Genomic DNA, 18,302 nt, shown 5'->3' on the forward strand with positions numbered 1-18,302 from the left:
AAAAAACATTTTTTATCCATACTAATATTATAAATGCGAAAGTGTGTCCGTCTGTCTGTCTGCTACCTTTTCAGTTTAACCGATTCTGACGAAAGGTACAGGGTCAGCTTATATACCAGGGACGGACATAGGCTACTTTTTATCCCGGAAAATCAAACAGTTCCCACGGGATTCCGAAAGACCCATCCGCTTAACCGATTTGATGAAAGGTACCGAGGTAGCTTGCGTCCCTTTATTGACATAGGCATTTTATCCCGGAAAATCAAAGGGTTCCCACGGGATTTTTAAAAACCTAAATCCACGCGGACGAAGTCGCGGGCATCCTCTAGTTTTTGATGAATTAAGTTGCTACTTGCTTAATAAGCTCGTAGCTTTAGTTTTAAGTGACGTAATTAATTATCACCACTATATCGTACAAGTTTAACAATTTCGACCATCAAAAGGAGTACAATTGTACCTACTTTGAATAAATGATTTTGACTTTGACTTTGACTTTAACTTATCGACAGGTTAGGTACAGATTGCCGTTTAGGGGTTGTTGATGATATAACTATGCTTTCTTATCAATTTTCTCTTCCAAATGAGCCTCTTCATAATGGTCGGAGTCCAGGCTACTAGGTAAAGTCTTGTACTCTGTGTTCCACACTGGATCAGGGTTGTATGAAACATAATGTGAATCGCTGTGAGATCCTGAAATCACACAAGTGTAAATTAAAAAATTATAACACCCCGACAAGTGAAGGTTACAGTAACTAGAAAAGAGCTGATAACTTTCAAACGGCTGAACCGATTATCTTGGATTATAACTATTCCGCGCCTACGATCCAAAATAACTGAGTTTTCCGAAACATCATTTTAATCATCATAGCTAAGAACACTCTCGATCAAGCCACCTTCCAAACAAAAAAAAAACTGAATTAAAATCGGTTCATTAGTTTAGGAGCTACGATGCCACAGCAGATAGGTACACAGATACACACGTCAGACTTATAACACCCCGCTTTTTGGGTCGGGGGTTAAAAATAAATAAGGAACAAGGTAAAGTTAAAAACTAAAACTCGACTACGATCGTCTTAATAAACTTTGAAACATTAGTAGGTAGAGTAGAGTTTTTCTGTCGCTTGGTATATTTTAATTTTATATTCATGAACTCAGAATTTTCTCCTCTTTCATTAGACACCCCACTCGATACAATAGCAAAAAAAAATTTTTGGAGACCCCCACTTTTTTTCATGTAACATCCGTTAGGTCAGTTTTTTTTTCGTAAGTCTATGGTTTTTTTCGTATAAAATATAGCCTTTGTCAAACGGACTTTTACGACGTATCAATTGACACCTCATTCATCAAAATCGGCACAGTAGTTTAGGCGCTACGGTGGAACACACATAATTTAGTTACAAACATACATCATACATACATAGACAGCTAAAAATCACGGAAAACGATCCGGAAACAGGTACGCGACCAAAGAATTAATATGCACTGAATCAGGTAGGTATTTTCTTTTAGAAACTCGGAAAATGGGTACGCGACGAATTAATATGACCTGAATCAGGTAGGTATTTTTTTTCGAAAGTCGGGTGAAAATGCCGCGGAAATTCTTTGATTTTCCGGGATAAAAACGAGGAATTCTTCTCTATTTTGAGTCAAACGTCAAAATCTGTTAGCCACGCGGTGAAAAGGTAACAGACAGACAAACTTTCGCATTGATAACATTAGTATGGATGGAACTTACCGGAATCGTCTATGCTGCGGTAGTGACCTGCAAGCAAAAACGGATTAAAACAATAGTGATAATTGCGAAAGTGTGTCTGTCCGTTTGTCTGTTGCCTTTTCACGACTCATCTTGTTAACCGATTTTAACGTTCGGGACAGAGATAGCTTGCATCCCGGACACGGATGTAAGTTACTTTTTATCCCGGAAAATGAGTTCTCACGGGGTTAAAAAATCTAAAACACGTAGATGAAATTGCCGGCATCATCCGGTATTATGAATTAAATTCACGGGTTGTAAAATTTGTATTCGGTTTCTAATCAAGTTCGCGGGCATCACACACTTCACACTAATATTATAAAGTGTGTATGTGAGTACGTTTGTTACTGTTCAACTCAAAAACTACTGGGCCGATTGGGCTGAAATTTAGATGGAGACAGATGGGGCTACTGTTTATCCCGAAAATTAAAGAGTTTCTACGGGATTTTAAAAAAAACCTATATCCACGCGAATGAAGTTGCGGGCATCAGCTAGTCATCTAATATTTAAGTGGTAGGTATTGAAATAAGATTTTGCTAACCCCGACTCAGAAAGAGGGGTGTTATAAGTTTGACGTGTGTATCTGTGAATCTGTGTATCTGTCTGTGGCATCGTAGCTCCTAGTTAATTTAGTTGCTTGATCGAGAGTGTTCTTAGCTAATAATCCAAGCAAAATCGGTTCAGCCGTTTGAAAGTTATCAGCTCTTTTCTAGTTACTGTAACCTTCACTTATCGGGGGTGTTATAAATTTTTAATTTACACTTGTTATAAGTAATTGCATTTTTCTATGCCTACTTACCATGTTCGTAATGTGGAGTCCAGGAGTCGTGGTGAGGGTGATTATGCTTCCACGCTGTGAAGAAAGATGCCACCTGTGAAGTATCACACTAATATTATAAAGGAGAAAGTTTGTATGTGTGTGTGTGTGTGTGTGTGTATGTTTGTTACTCCTTCACGCAAAAACTACTGGACGGATTGGGCTGAAATTTAGAATGGAGATAGATTATACCCTGGATTAGCACACAGGTTACTTTTTATCCCGGAAAATAAAAGAGTTCCCACGGGAATTTTAAAAAACCTACATCCACGCGAACAAAGTCGCGGGTATCAGCTAGTAGAAAATAAAGTTAAACAGCACTAAAACCCGACTACTACCCGCGAACTGCCGATAGATAGCGTTAGATATAGTATATAGTTCCAAGGGTCATTGGCTCACTGGTAGAGATCTCTTATAGATAAGTGCTTCCCTGTCCACGTTTTTGTGGACAGACGTAAGTTTCTGGTACAAATAAATAATAATAAATAATATAAAATTGTTTTTCTGTCGCTCGGTGTATTTTAACATTGTACTATATATATTAATATATTTATGAAATCGGAATTATTTCCTCTTTCATTTGATATCACATTCGATACAATAGCAAAAAAAATTTTGGGAGACCCCATCCACTTTTTTGGATGTAACATCCGTCAGATCTATTTTTTTCTTTTAAAATGTGTGTCTATGTCACCCGGACCATAATAACGAACCGATTGGCACCTCAACCATCAAAATCGGCTCAGTAGTTTAGGCGCTACGGTGGAACACACATAAATACAAACCTACACACATTGACTGCTAAAATCATAACCCTTCCTTTTACGTAGTCAGGTAAAAAAACCAAATATAGTGGACCCGCGGTAATCCGACAATCGTTTTGCAGGACATTGTCGAACTATCGAATTTGTCGGATTATAGAGTACTGCCTGCGCCCCTATAGTCCGGATTTTTTTACAAAAGAGTAACTAACCACCTTGTGATACGAAAAATTACAGATATAATGATAAGGTTCTATATGTTACTAGATGATGCCCGCGACTTCGTCCGCGTGGATTTAAATTCTTTGAAATCCCGTGGGAACTCTTTGATTTTCCGAGATAAAAAGTAGCCTATGTGCTAATCCTGGATATTATCTATCTCCATACCAAATTTCAGCCAAATCCGTCCAGTAGTTTTTGCGTGAAGGAGTAACAAACATACATACACACACACACACACACACACACACACACACACACACACACACACACATACAAACTTTCACCCAGGGGATGCCGGATTAGACAGGGGCCGGATTACCGGGGGTCCACTGTAGTTAAATACGCACAAAACAAAAAGACTAATCTGAACACGAGGCGTATCATAATCTTAACATCCATAGGTTGACGTTGATGATAAGAATTTTTTTTTTTTAACTTACCTTAGCAGAACTGACGGCGATTTTGAAAACGAGCAGCATGATTCCAATGGCGACAGATTTTGCCGCCATCAATGCTGTCAGTACCAGCCATGTTGACGTGGCGCCGACGTGAAATATTATAGGTAATAACATCATTGACAATTTCTTCATGCCACGCGACTCTGAATTTAAAGAACGAGTATCTAATACATTTTAAAAATTATTATTTAGTATCGTGCCTAGTATTTGGGGGGGGGGGGGGGGGGGGGGGGTTTTGAACCCCTTCTTATTACGGCCATTTTGTGCGATACATATCTATATCTATAATAATAATAATAATAATAATAAAGCCTTTATTCCAATGTATTACAATTATCACTTTATACACAATCACACGAATTACAATTATTAGATTTTATTATGACAATTAGAGGCATATTAAGATTCACAATTCCAAAAGTTAAAAAAATAAATATGAAATAATCACATCGTCATACATTTAAAATGCGTCCAGTGCGTCCTACCTGTGATGACGTATGGAGCAGAAACGTGGACACTGACAGTTGGCCTCGTCCACAAACTAAAGGTCGCTCAGCGCGCTATGGAGCGAGCTATGTTGGGTATCACACTCAGGGATAAAATCCGGAACGAGGAAATTCGCAGAAGAACAAAAGCGACCGACATAGCTCAAAGGATTAGCAAGCTGAAGTGGCAATGGGCAGGTCATGTCTGTCGCAGAACCGACGGCCGATGGGGCAGACGTGTTCTGGAGTGGAGACCGCGTACCGGTAAGCGCAGTGTGGGACGACCTCCTGCCCGCTGGACCGATGACCTGAAGAAGGTGGCGGGGAGCGGGTGGATGAGGAAGGCGGAGGACCGTGTTTGGTGGCGCGCTCTTGGAAAGGCCTATGTCCAGCAGTGGACGCATACAGGCTGATGGATGGATGGATGGATACATTTAAAATATTGTGTAGGTACATGTCGAAAAATTAGGTCAAAAAATTAAAATAAAATAGTAAAGCTATATAAAAGTTACTGATTATCATTATTATTAGTCAGCCATTTAAATTGTAGTGTCTACCTAATTTAGTTAGTTAATTAATCATGTAAAATAATGTCATAAATTTATAGTGTCACTGTTAGTTATTACATTGTATTATGTCATTGGAAAGCCCATTTTTGGGCATAGGCCTCCTCCATCCCTTTCCATACGTGTCTATCTCTCGCCAGCCTGGTCCAGGTGTTTCCCGCCAACTCTGCAATGTCATCGTGCCAGCGACGCCGCGGCCGGCCTCTGGGTCGGCGCGCGTCACGTGGGTACCAATGCAGAATTTTTTCCGTCCAACGTCCATCGGTTGCTCTTGCTATGTGTCCGGCCCAGCGCCATTTAAGGAGACATGCTAGTTTTGCCGCGTCAATAATTTTTGTTTTCTTTCTTATTAACTTGTTCCTAATTTTGTCTTTTAGTTTTAGGCCTAGCATACTTCTTTCCATAGCTCTCTGAGTAACCTGTATTTTATGTATTATGTCCATAGTAATTGGCCATGTTTGGCAACCGTATAGAAGTGTTGGAGTTACAACAGAGTCTAGAGCTACCTTCTTCAGTTTCATGTCTAAGTGTGACTTGAAAATGTGTTTTAAGGACCAGTATGCGACCCATGCTTTCTTGATTCTCCTTTCCACTTCTTCAGCATAGTGCCCCGTAAAGGATATGGTTTGGCCTAAGTACACATATTTCTCAACATATGTTATATTTTTTTCTTGTATTTGCACTAAATGCTTATCTCCGTTTGTCATTACGCAAGTTTTTTCGGGGTTCATTTCTAAGCCACACTCTCTGCTATGGAAATCTAGAGTTTTCAACATATATAAAAGTTGTTCATAATTTTCTGCAACAATAACTATGTCATCTGCGAAGCGAAGATGGTTTAAATTTTCTCCGTTTATATTTATCCCTAGGCCATTCCAATCCAATTTTCTAAAGATATGTTCTAAGAGAGCTGTGAAAAGATTTGGAGAGATCGGGTCTCCTTGTTTTACTCCGCGCTCTACATTGAAAACTCTACCTTTTTTCTCGAGTTTTATAAGACCTTTACTTTTTGAGTAAATTTCTTTAAGGACGTTTATGTATTTTGTAGGTATGTTCTGATCTCTCAGGGCAGCCCATAGAGCCTCGTAAAAAATTGAATCAAACGCCTTAGTGTAGTCCACAAACGCTACATACAAAGTTTTTCTATACTCTACATATTTCTCTATAACTTGTTTTAAAGTGAAAATATGATCTAAGGTAGAGTAATTGCTCCGGAAGCCTGCCTGTTCTCGTGGTTGTTGGAAGTCGAGCTCTCTTTTTAGTCTGCCGAGTATGACTTTAGTAAATATCTTGTAGGTTGCCTGCAGAAGACTGATTGGTCTATAGTTATTAATATCTTGGGGGTTTCCCTTTTTATAGAGTAGTCTTATAATGGAAGTTTCCCACTGTTCCGGTATTTTTTCTTGAAGCATGATGTTGTTAAAGAGTTTGGTTAAGGTTGGAGTAATAGGCTCTATCATAGTTTTAATAGTGTCGTTTGTTACTCCGTCTTCTCCAGGGCTTTTCATTGACTTCAGGGAACTGATAACCTGTCGGATTTCGCTTTCTAAAAAAGTAGGAATCTCTACCAAGTTAGGCTCTCTAAATGTAGAGTCTATTTTATATGACTCTGGTAGTTTATATAAGTTTTGATAAAATTCAGTAGCTGTTGTTAAAATTGAGTTTCTATTCGTAGTTGATGTGCCTTTTTTAGTTTTAAGTATTGGTATCCATTCTTTAGTGTTTTGTAAACGTTTATTTCCCCGTTTGATAGATCTACGTTTCTCTAACTCTTCTTGCAATATTTTTATTCTATAGTTTTGTTTATTTTGTTTTAAACGCTTCTTTATTTTCTTATATAAATGTTTTAGTTGTTTCTTTTCCGAAGCTGTTTTAAGTGATTTTTCTCTGAGCTTTGTTCTTTCTGATATCAATTTTCTTATATCCTCTGTTAGCATATGTTCGGTCCTATTTTCATTCTTTACTTTTGGTAGTTCATTGACACTTTCTTGGATTGTGCATATCAGATTTGTATAAGTTTTTTGAATATCATTTGAGATTTCATTTGCCTTTGATAGCTCTATAAAAGTATTTTTCAGATGCTCGCATTCAATGGGTAGGTATCCGGATTGCTTTTTTCGAAACGCTTTTCTTGATTTTTGTATTTTTACATAAACGGAAAATGTTGCTCTAATCATTCTATGGTCAGTTGGATGTGAGGTGCCAATGACTTCTATATTTTGTATTGAGGGAACGTCGCTTTTTCTAACAATAAAGAAATCAATTTCATTTAAAGTTTGTCCGTCTGGCGATCGCCACGTCCACTTTTGTTTAGATTTTTTATTAAAGTGAGTATTCATGATGTAGAGTTGATTTTCAAAGCAGAAGTCAATAAGCCTAGATCCTCTTTTATTTCGGACTCCATATCCCCAGGGGCCCATTACAGTGATATCTTCGGGAGTTGCCTGACCAATCTTCGCATTGAAGTCACCTATTATAAATGTTTTTGAAAGAGTATTTTCCAGAGCTAATGTTATGTCATTGTAAAAACATTCTAGTTCCTCTCCAGATGACTTTTCCGTGGGCGAGTAAACTTGTATGATGGTAATTGAGGTACGTTCTATACATATGTCTAATCTAGCGACTCTATCTGAAATGGTGTTAAAATTGGTTATATAATTTTTTAATTTTTGTTTAACCATAAATCCTACTCCATTTCTCCCACTTTTCTTTCCTGTGTAGAGTAGAATATACTCGTCATGCTCTACTATGTGAGTTCCTTCTTTTTTAACTTCTGAAATACCTAGTATATCCCACTTAATATTTCGTAGAGCGTGCTCTAATTCTTCTTGACGTCCTATTCCCACAAGAGATCTTACATTGAGTGTATTAATATATAAGCGTTGGATGACGGTAAGGGTGGAGGGTGACGGTCTACTACTCCCTCGGGGACCAACCGGCTTGGGAGAGATATTATTATTTAATATAGGTTTTTCGTATTCTGGTAGGAGAGAGGCCTTTCGTTGCTAAGTTCGTGGTGTTGATATTGTAGGGCTTGATAGAGTGTTATTGGATGTCATGTAAGACTCTATAGTTGTCCTATTCTTTTTATGAATGTTAGAAGAGCTGGGCTGATCTGGTGGTAGAGTCTCGGGAGACGTGTTTGGTTTTCTTTTATTATATCTTGTTCTTGGACTTCTTTGGCTGGTTTTCGATTCGTATTTTCTGGGGGGTTTACTGCTTAAAGATACAATTTTATCATATTTCAGAATAACTTTTTCCCCTTGTTCTCTTCTAGCTATGAATTCTTCTTGTAGTTCCTTCCTTTTTTGCAGAACCTTAAGTGAAAAATCTTCTTTTATGTATATAGGCGTATCCTTTAATAAAGATTTATTCCTCAAGATTTGAATTTTTAAGCCCATAGTAGTTAAAGTCAAGACAACAGGTCTAACATTTCCATTCTTTTTCCCCAATCTTCTCACCAACTCTATGTCCCTTTTTTCACATGATATTTTCATCTTTTTATTTATTATATTAATTACAGTATCTTCCAGCTCACTATAATATCTTTCTTTTTCCTCAAGCCCAAAAAGTAATAAATTCCTTTTTTTCGTTTGTTGTTCTAATATATCTATGCGTGCCTGCTGTTTTTCTAGTTTTTCTTCTAATGCTTTGGTTTTAGATTCAATATTTTCAAATTTTTGGTTTATATTTTCGTTAATTTTTTGTAAATTGTCTTGTATTTTATTCATTTCTTGTTTTTGATCTTGCATATCTATTTGGATCTCTTTAAGCATTCTCATCATCTCTTCCATTTTGTATTATTTATTTACATTCAATTTTCACAATTTACAGTTTAAAAATGTCCAATAAAGTACTTCTATTTCCATCTAACGCAACGGTAATTCAAGCCAAGGTTGTAAGATTTACTTACTGCTTGGTAGGTGGCGTTTGTTAAACTGATAATAAACAGCGCGTCAATAAAGGAATGTTTCCATCTAGCGGTGAGTAGTAAAGACTCGTAAATATTGGATCCACTACGTGTTGATAGATGGCGCCTGGCGTCTTCCAAAATCTTGAATCGATTTTAATGATAACTAAAATTTGTCACTTTTTGTTTATAATAATTATGATTCAACTGCTGATTCTTCCTGTTAATCCATTCTTGACTGCCGTACCAATTTGGGAACACTTATGTTACGCACTGTTTACGTGTTTTTTGATATAATCGTCTATTTCGAAATATTTATTTTCTAATTAATAGTACATATTTCCATTTATTATTATCAAACTTGGCACAAAAAATTACTTCGTAGGATTTTCTCTTGGTCTATTTGTTGATTTATTGTAGAAGTTTGCCTTAAAATTGATTAATTTAATTGATGCTACAATGGAACATTGGCGCCATGTTGGTACAGTCGTCTCGCGTAGATAGAACGAAGATGCACTTTTCCACGTATTTATCGGTCACTTTTTATTACGATAACATTTGCACGTAATTATTGTATATAAATCTTCTGTTTATTATTATAAATAGACTGACTTTTGCACTTTAACTATTTGATATTCTCACAATATCTATCACTCTATATCTATACTTACTTATAAATAAAATTGGAGTGTCTGTCTGTAATTTCGAAATAACTACCTCATATTAAGCTCATATGGTTATTTGAACGATACCATAACTGAATCACACGTTTTTAAAATTTTTGTCTGTCTGTCTGTCTGTCTGTCTGTCTGTTTGAAAAGGCTAATCTTCGGAACGGCTGAACTGATTTTGACGGGATTTTCACAGACAAGTAGAGAATTGGCCAGGGAGTAACATAGGCTACTTTTTTAACCGACTTTCAAAAAGGGAGTTGTGTTTTTCTACCTATGTACACCGAAATCTCCGACATTTCTGAACCGATTTGCATAATTTTTTTTAAATCCCACGGGAAAGTTCCCACGGGATTTCAGACCCTAAATCCACGCAGGCGAAGCTGCGGGCATCAGCTAGTTAGATATATTTTAGTTTCCCTGTTTACTTAAAAGGTAAAGAAGTAAGTCAGTAGCCAGCAGCATGCATCGACCTTTAGAAAAGAAAGTTTCGTAGAACATCAATTGTCTCTATCGTTGAGACCGACAAAACGTCAAATAGGAATGAGTGACAGAGACAACGCTCTACGAAGCCGAAAGCTCTTTCTAAAGGTTGATTCGATGTACAATATTTCTTGCCAGCTATACTGAATGTAGACAGCTTTAAGCTTATCGCGAATTGACAATGAAATCATTATATCTACGAGAGAAAACCTAACTCCAAAAGGTCTAAGGTGCCGGGCTAATCGCGTCGCTTACGCGTTTCCCGAGAAGGTTTAATTGCTCTTTAAGCAAAGGCAAACTAGAGTAAGGAAACTCTAGGCTACGCCGTAGCGGATGTAGTCATGGGGATTAGAGACTACATATTAGGTATAGCCAGTTTTTTTTACACGAAAAATTTCCACAAGCCCCGTTTACCTAAAGTTCTAAAAAAATAACTTACCATCACCAATCCTGCTGAATTTCGGCTTAATTGCATTATACTTAAGCATTTTTCCCAATTCACTTCTTCCCAAATGCGTATCGTAAACATTTTCCAACCATTTCGCAAAAATATTACCATAAAAAACTAATTTATTTTCCAATTTTTCTTCTAACGCTGTTATAAAACCTCTTTGGTTATCCGCCTTTGCGTTATTTAGAGCGAAAATTAAAAAAACAAATGTCAAAATTATCCGCGCCATCTTGCTATGTCCGCGACATTCGAATTATGAATTACAACTGTTGCAACTAAGTTATTACACGAAGAAAGTAAAGTATGGCTAATGCAATTTCGATTGTCTTTTTAAAAGAAATTTTGGTTAAATAAACTACCGGTTTAATGTGGATTTGTTTGGTTAAAGCAATCGTTTGATCGATAATTCGTTATACAAACATTTAAGCTAGATAATGTAGCTAATATATTCGTCATTATTATCATGTCAAGAAGACGTGGGCGTTTTATTCGAGAGGTCCGGAATTAATCCTAGGCTCTAATTACCTTTAATGTTTCGGAGTTATGTGCGTTTAACCGACTTAAAAGAAAGGAGGAGGTTCTTAATTCGTCGGTTTTTTTTTTTAATATATGTTCCCCGATTACTCAAGGACGCCTGGACCGATTTGGATTTTTTTGTTTGAAAGTATACCCTATACTTTGCAGATGGTCCCTTATAAATTTGGAGAAGATCCGATGAATATCTTCGGAGATGGAGAACAGAACTCCTCAATGGATAAGAGCAAATTGCTCGCGATCAGTCTTAGCTTAGTAAGTAGTAGCTTAGGGTTTTTAAAACTGGGCATAGCATATTATAGTACAGTGGGGCCCCTAAAATTTGTGAAATAAAAAAAAAAGAAAATTAAAACTGACTTCAAAAATCACAAACACTAAAAAGTATAAATTTTTTGTTTCTTCACGTGTAATATAATGTACCTATGTATGAAGTCGGGCGAGCTTCACACTTGGATTTCTAGTTTCTTTTATTACGCTCGTTCGACTTCATAGATGCATTACATGTGTAGAAACAAAAATTATTTTGTACTTTTTAGTTAGTGTTTAGTGGTTTTTGAATCGGTTTTATTTTTGTTTTGGTATTTTTGTCAAGCAATTAAATATCGCTTGTTAACGGCGAAGGAAAACAATGAAACATTGAGGAAACCTGCATGCCTAGCTATCCATAATGTTCTCAAAGGTGTGTGCCAAGCCGCTCTTGGCCAGCGTGGTAGACTATGGTCTAACCCTTCTCATTCTGATAGGATGATAGGTTAGATTTGGGGGACGTGCATCCTAAATTACGACAGTGCGTATCAGTTGCTTTCGCTGGATCCAATTCTGGATGGGTGACCAATTTTAGAGATTCGAATTTTGATTTCCGTCGAAAGATCAGAGTCACTCAGCGGGCGATGGATAGTTATACTTGGAATTTCTCTACGCGATTAAGAGCTCGTTCACACAAGCTGCGTAAGCGTAGACGTAGCGCGTACCATTCCGTTGTAATGTATGGAACAGTATGAAACATGACATATCGCTTGCGTGGCGTGAACGTTCACGTAGACGTAATGCGTGCAGCTACGTCTGAGGGTTCGCTCGCGTCACTACGCACGTGTCACGTGTACGTGCTGCATACGCAATTGGTGTGAATCGGCCATAAATCAGAAATGAGGAGATCCGTAAGAGAACCAGAGTAACCGACATAGTTTTGGGTTGGGATGCTGAAGTGGCAAAAGAATTAGATAAAATCAAAATAAGTGCCTAATTCAAATGAGTAATCAAAATACAAGTTATGCTCTATAGCTTTTCCGGTAGTAATTATCAAAAACAAAAAATAAAATCTAAATACGTTTTTGCCTAGATTAAATTGCAATTAACTAATTACTTACAACGCATTTTTAAGTTTTTGGGTTGTTACTCCGATTTCTAATTGTAATTACTTACTAATCGAAAAAATGAATCCATAGAGTAACAATGTAAATGTGAAAGTGTGTGTCTGTCTGCTAGGATTTCACTGCCAATCTGTTCAACCGATTTTTAACCCCCGACCCAAAAAGAGGGATGTTATAAGTTTGACGTGTGTATCTATCTGTGTATCTGTCTGTGGCATCGTAGCTCCTAAACGAATGAACCGATTTAAATTTAGTTTTTTTTTGTTTGAAAGGTGGCTTGATCGAGAGTGTTTCTTAGCTATGATCGATGAAAATCGGTTCAGCCGTTTGAAAGTTATCAGCCCTTTTCTAGTTACTGTAACCTTCACTTGTCGGGGGTGTTATAAATTTTTAATTTACACTTAGTTTTTAGTTTCTTATAGAGGTTTTTGTGGCGGGGGTTTTTTAAATTTTGAGTTATGAGTACAGAGATAGGTAGCGACGTATAGTCCGCGACAGGTTGAGATGGCAATCGGGGTATGAGGCGGGGGGGTCGCCCCGTACACCCGTACGTCACCCGTGCTCGCCCGCATCGGGTTAGCGCAGAGGCTGTGCGGGTGGGGTACCAGCCAGGTAACAGGTCGCTCACAGTGTGGTCCTCGGGTTGGTTGGCGTATGGTTCCGGCATGCCTCGAACGGTGTTTGGGGGCACGTAGGGTCCCAGTGGTGGGTCTGCTGCGGCGGACATCCGCTGGCGGAGTAACGAGGCGTTGTCTGTTCCTTGTGCTCCGTCGTCAGCGGTGAGATGGAACTTCGTGAGGTTACTAGTCGGTAAGAGTCCGACATAACCACTGTGCTCCCCCGTGGTCGGTGGTATCCATGACGGATTTACCTTATGCCGCCTCTACACATAGGCCAACGTGTTGGCAAGCGCGCTGGACCAGCCACTGGCCCAATATGTAGAACGGGCGTTGGCGCATTGGCGGTAGGTATTTGAACGTTGGCTGGCGCGCTTGCGAGCTTGCCGCGCGGTGTCGGCAACACCAAAGGACACTTGTCGCAAGTTTGGCGCACCATCCACACATTGGTCGCACGATTAGTTTGCTCGGAGCAGCGATCAAGAGTGTACGTTTTCTTCTTGCAGCGAATTAACACCTAACTTGACGTACACATTAACAAAGTAATTATAAGCTGTGAATAAATAAATATACAGCTACAGCTGTTAGCGACTCAACATCCATTTTGAATCCGTCCGCACATTGGCCCGAACCAAACCATACTGAACGACCTTCCAATGTGTGGATTATTCACAAGCGCGTTGGCGAATTCGCTGGCCTATGTGTAGAGGCGGCCTAACAGTGTTTGGGGGCACGTAGGGTCCCAGTGGTGGGTCTGCTGCGGCGGACATCCGCTGGCGGAGTAACGAGGCGTTGTCAGTCCCTTGTGCTCCGTCATCAGCGGTGGGATGGAACTTCGTGAGGTTACTAGTCGGTAGGAGTCCGACATAACCACTGTGCTCCCCCGATGGTCGGTGGTATCCATGACGGATTTACCTTTTTTTTTTCTTTTTTTTTTGGTGGGGGTTTAGTCTAAGACTAGCTGATGCCCGCAGCTTCGCCCGCGTGGATTGGTCAGATCCCCTGCAGCATCAGGATTGAGGAGTTGGACTCCAAATTTTTTATGAAACAATGTCGCAAAGTTCCTCTATCGATTAAAAAAGAAATGACGCAAATCGGTTCAGAAATCTCGGAGATTTCGGTGTACATAGGTAGAAAAACACAACTCCCTTTTTAAAAGTCGGTTAAAAAAGTAGCCTATTTTACACCCTGGTCAATCCTCTACTTGCCTGTGAAAGTCCCGTCAAAATCGGTTTAGCCGTTCCAAAGATTAGCCTTTTCAAACAGACAGACAGACAGACAGACAGACAGACAGACAGACAAAAATTTTAAAAACGTGTGATTCAGTTATGGTATCGTTCAAATAACCATATGAGCTTAATATGAGGTAGTTATTTCGAAATTACAGACAGACACTCCAATTTTATTTATTAGTATAGATGACTATGTCACCCCCGTAGGTTCTACAATTACAATGCATACATAAAACATAAAAATCAAAAAAACACAAATCATATATATATTATAACAATATTAACACATTTTAAGAAGCGACCGCACGTCCCTTGCCAGCGGGGCAGCTAATATGCTATTGCACATACAGGATTTACCTTACGAGAACGAAAAAAAGGGGCTGTGCGGGTGTGCGGGGCGTCCCCACCCCGGTTGCCATCTCAACCTGTCGTCATCAACCTGCACTACAGTTTACCGTGGGTTTTTTTTTGTTTCAGCAATTTTTATAGATTTCTCTCGATAGATTTAAGATTTCCTTTCATACAATTTACATTCTCATATCAATTTAGTGGCAAATATTTCATATAAAAGTTTTTTAGGAAGGAAGCTTGTATTACAGAAATTAACACCTATTTTAATGCGAGTTAGAAATTTCGACTTTCTCCTCGAAAAAGTTGGATATCATGTTTTGGAGCCCCTCGACCATAGAATTTTAAATAAGGCAATAGAAATGGTATATTTTACACACTCACATATATCTTGGGCTGAATCATCACTTACCACCAGGTGAGATTACAGTTAAAGGACAACATTGTCAGTGAATAAAGAAAAAAAGTAAGTAATTCGAAAGAACATAAATGTCTTAATGACTTCGTCTGTGGTGGCGTTTGCTGGCGCGCATGTTCTGCCTATTTGGAATGTTTTTTTTGTTAGAAATGGCAGGTTTTTGTATTCTGCTGGTGTTTATTGGTGGTGGAACTGACTGGGAAGCGCTCTAAAGAGGCGCCGCGTGTATGTCGGCGGGCGCCGGCACAGACTACGTCCATACTTATACAAGTAGTTCCCCTAACCTGTAAATAACTACAAACTCGACATTGACAGTGTAAAGCCAGACGAGAGAGAGAAAAAAAAAGTCTTAATGTAAGCGATGCAAGATCCCTTCCACATGGCATTAACACCAAGCTACTTTACGCTACTCTACCACTTCTAAATTGATTCTGAATTCTGTGTCAACTCTCAAGTTACAGCTTTTTGTATTAACCACATTGTCACAAGACTCCGTTTGAGTTTTTAGGGTTCCGTACTTACCTGAAGGCTGCTAATGGAACCCTATTACAAAGTCTCCGCTGCGCTGTCCGTCCGTCTGTCTGTCAGCGGGCCATATATCATGAACCGTAATAGAGAGTTGAAATTTTCACAGAGTGTGTATTTCCATTGCCGCTATAACAATAATACTAATATATTAGGTATAAAGGCGAAAGTTTGTATGTGTCTGTGTGTATGTTTGTTACTCTTTCACGCAAAAACCACTGGACGGATTTGGCTGAAAATCAAAATGGAGATAGATAATATCCTGGATTAGCACATAGGCTACTTTTTATCCCGGAAAATCAAAGAATTCCCACGGGATTTTGAAAAACCTAAATCCACGCGGACGAAGTCGCGGGCGTCAGCTAGTAAATACTAACAAGATAAAGTTGAAAACTAAAACCCGACTGCGATCGTCTTAATAAACGCTGAAATATTAGAGTAAAATTGTTTCTCTTGTCGCTTGGTATAATTAAATGTTATAGTACATATATTTTTATGAACTCAGAATTTTTTCTACTATCATTTGACATCCCACTCGATACAATAGCAAAAAAAAATTCTTGGAGACCCCCACTTTTTCTCATGTAATACCGTTAGGTCAATTTTTTCCGTATCAAATGTAGCCTATGTCACCCGGACTTTTACGACGAATCGATTGACACCTCATTCATCAAAATCGGCCCAGTAGTTTAGGCGCTACGGTGGAACAAACAGAATCTGGATACATACATACATACCCACATACATACATACATACCCACATACATACATACATATACATACATAGAATGCTACATCATAACCCTTTTTCAAAATGGTTGTGTACGATGATGGTACGGAACCCTTTGTGAGTAAAACCGACTTGCACTTTACTGGTTTTTCATTTCTTTTTTGATATACTTACTGTAGATATTTTTGACGTTGACTTAGTAACTTACAAAAACCCTAAAAAAAGAAAGGTATACTTAGAGGTTAAAATAATTATAATAACATCTAAGAGAAAGCTTGTTTTTTTACCCGACTGCGGCAAAGCCAAAAGGAAGGGTTATGATCTTAGCAGCCTATGTATCTATGTATGTATGTATGTATGTATGTATGTTTGTATCCAGATTCTGTGTGTTCCACCGTAGCGCCTAAAATACTGGGCCGATTTTGATGAATGAGGTGGCAATTGATTCGTCGTAAAGGTCTGGGTGACATAGGCTATATTTTATAGGAAAAAAATTGACCTAACAGTGTTTAGGCGCTACGGTGGAACACATAGAATCTGGATACAAACATACATACATACATACATAGATACATAGACTGCTAAAATCATAACCCTTCCTTTTGGCTTTGCCACAGTCGGGTAAAAAGAAGAATTAAAGATATTAATTACCTACCTACCTACTTAAAGGATGATTGCATACTTAGCTGCTAATAAAAACGAATTTTTTCATTAGCACGCTAAAACAAAAGTAAAAGGATTATTTCTGAGTCCTCACGAATCACCATTAACAGGGCTCTCTCCGTCACTTACTTCATACAATCGTAGTCCCAATTTCATTTGAATATTAAGCAACCAAAGTCCATGAAATTTTGCAGACATATTCTAGAAACTAATATCTGTGCCTGTGGTGTTTTAGACTTTTCTAAAAATATGTAGTTTAAAATTATAGGGGCTCAAAGATTTGTGTGTGAATTTTTAAGACCGCGTAACCTTGAAACCGAGTATTTTAACGGAAATCTGGAACACCACAGGCATAGATATTAGTTCCCGGAACGTTTCTACAAAATTCCATTGAGTATGATTGGTTAGTATTCCAATGAGAGACGAATTACGTTTGTATGGAGCGAGTGACGGAGAGACCCCTCTTAATTTCACTTTTTATTGGGGTTTTTAATTATGACAACTTTAGAATTCGATTTCTATATCCTTTAGTATACACGCTGGTGCTGCAAAAGTTTCTTAGCCGTACCTAACTGTAACAGGCTTGCGCCTCCTACGCTCCGCCTCAAGAAGGTCCAAAAGTCATTTGTGGGAATGGGTGTAATCTTTTATAACAAAATTCCTCAGTCAATTTTGGACTTGCCTTTACACAGGTTCAAAAAATCTATTAAAAACTAGCTGATGCCCGCAGCTTCGCCCGCGTGGATTGGTCAGATCCCCTGCAGCATCAGGATTGAGAAGTTGGACTCCAAATTTTTTATGAAACAATGTCGCAAAGTTCCTCTATCGATTAAAAAAGAAATGACGCAAATCGGTTCAGAAATCTCGGAGATTTCGGTGTACATAGGTAGAAAAACACAACTCCCTTTTTGAAAGTCGGTTAAAAAAGTAGCCTATGTTACTTCCTGGTCAATTCTCTACTTGTCTCTGAAAATCCCGTCAAAATCGGTTCAGCCGTTCCCAAGATTAGGCTTTTCAAACAGACAGACAGACAGACAGACAGACAGACAGACAGACAGACAGACAGACAGACAGACAGACAGACAAAAATTTTAAAAACGTGTGATTCAGTTATAGTATCGTTCAATTAACCATATGACCTTAATATGCGGTAGTTATTTCGAAATTACAGACAGACACTCCAATTTTATTTATTAGTATAGATTATTTCGAAATTACAGACAGACACTCCAATTTTATTTATTAGTATAGATATGCTCCTGAGAAAAGCATATTATTCAATCGAAGA

General features: G+C 38.3%; 1 protein-coding gene across 1 annotated transcript; it reads right to left on the bottom strand.

The window, feature by feature from the left end:
• Positions 1 to 550: 550 nt before the first annotated feature.
• Positions 551 to 10,832, bottom strand: LOC123879197. Its single transcript, XM_045926802.1, has 5 exons — positions 10,566 to 10,832; positions 3,994 to 4,154; positions 2,553 to 2,625; positions 1,736 to 1,762; positions 551 to 690 (listed from the first exon to the last, which is right to left on the bottom strand). Exons 1-5 carry the CDS (start codon positions 10,804 to 10,806, stop codon positions 551 to 553), a joined length of 642 nt encoding a protein of 213 aa, XP_045782758.1. The 5' UTR covers positions 10,807 to 10,832.
• Positions 10,833 to 18,302: the final 7,470 nt, after the last annotated feature.

The sequence above is a fragment of the Maniola jurtina genome, chromosome 27 (assembly GCF_905333055.1).
Source record: "Maniola jurtina chromosome 27, ilManJurt1.1, whole genome shotgun sequence".
Lineage (NCBI taxonomy): Eukaryota > Metazoa > Arthropoda > Insecta > Lepidoptera > Nymphalidae > Maniola > Maniola jurtina.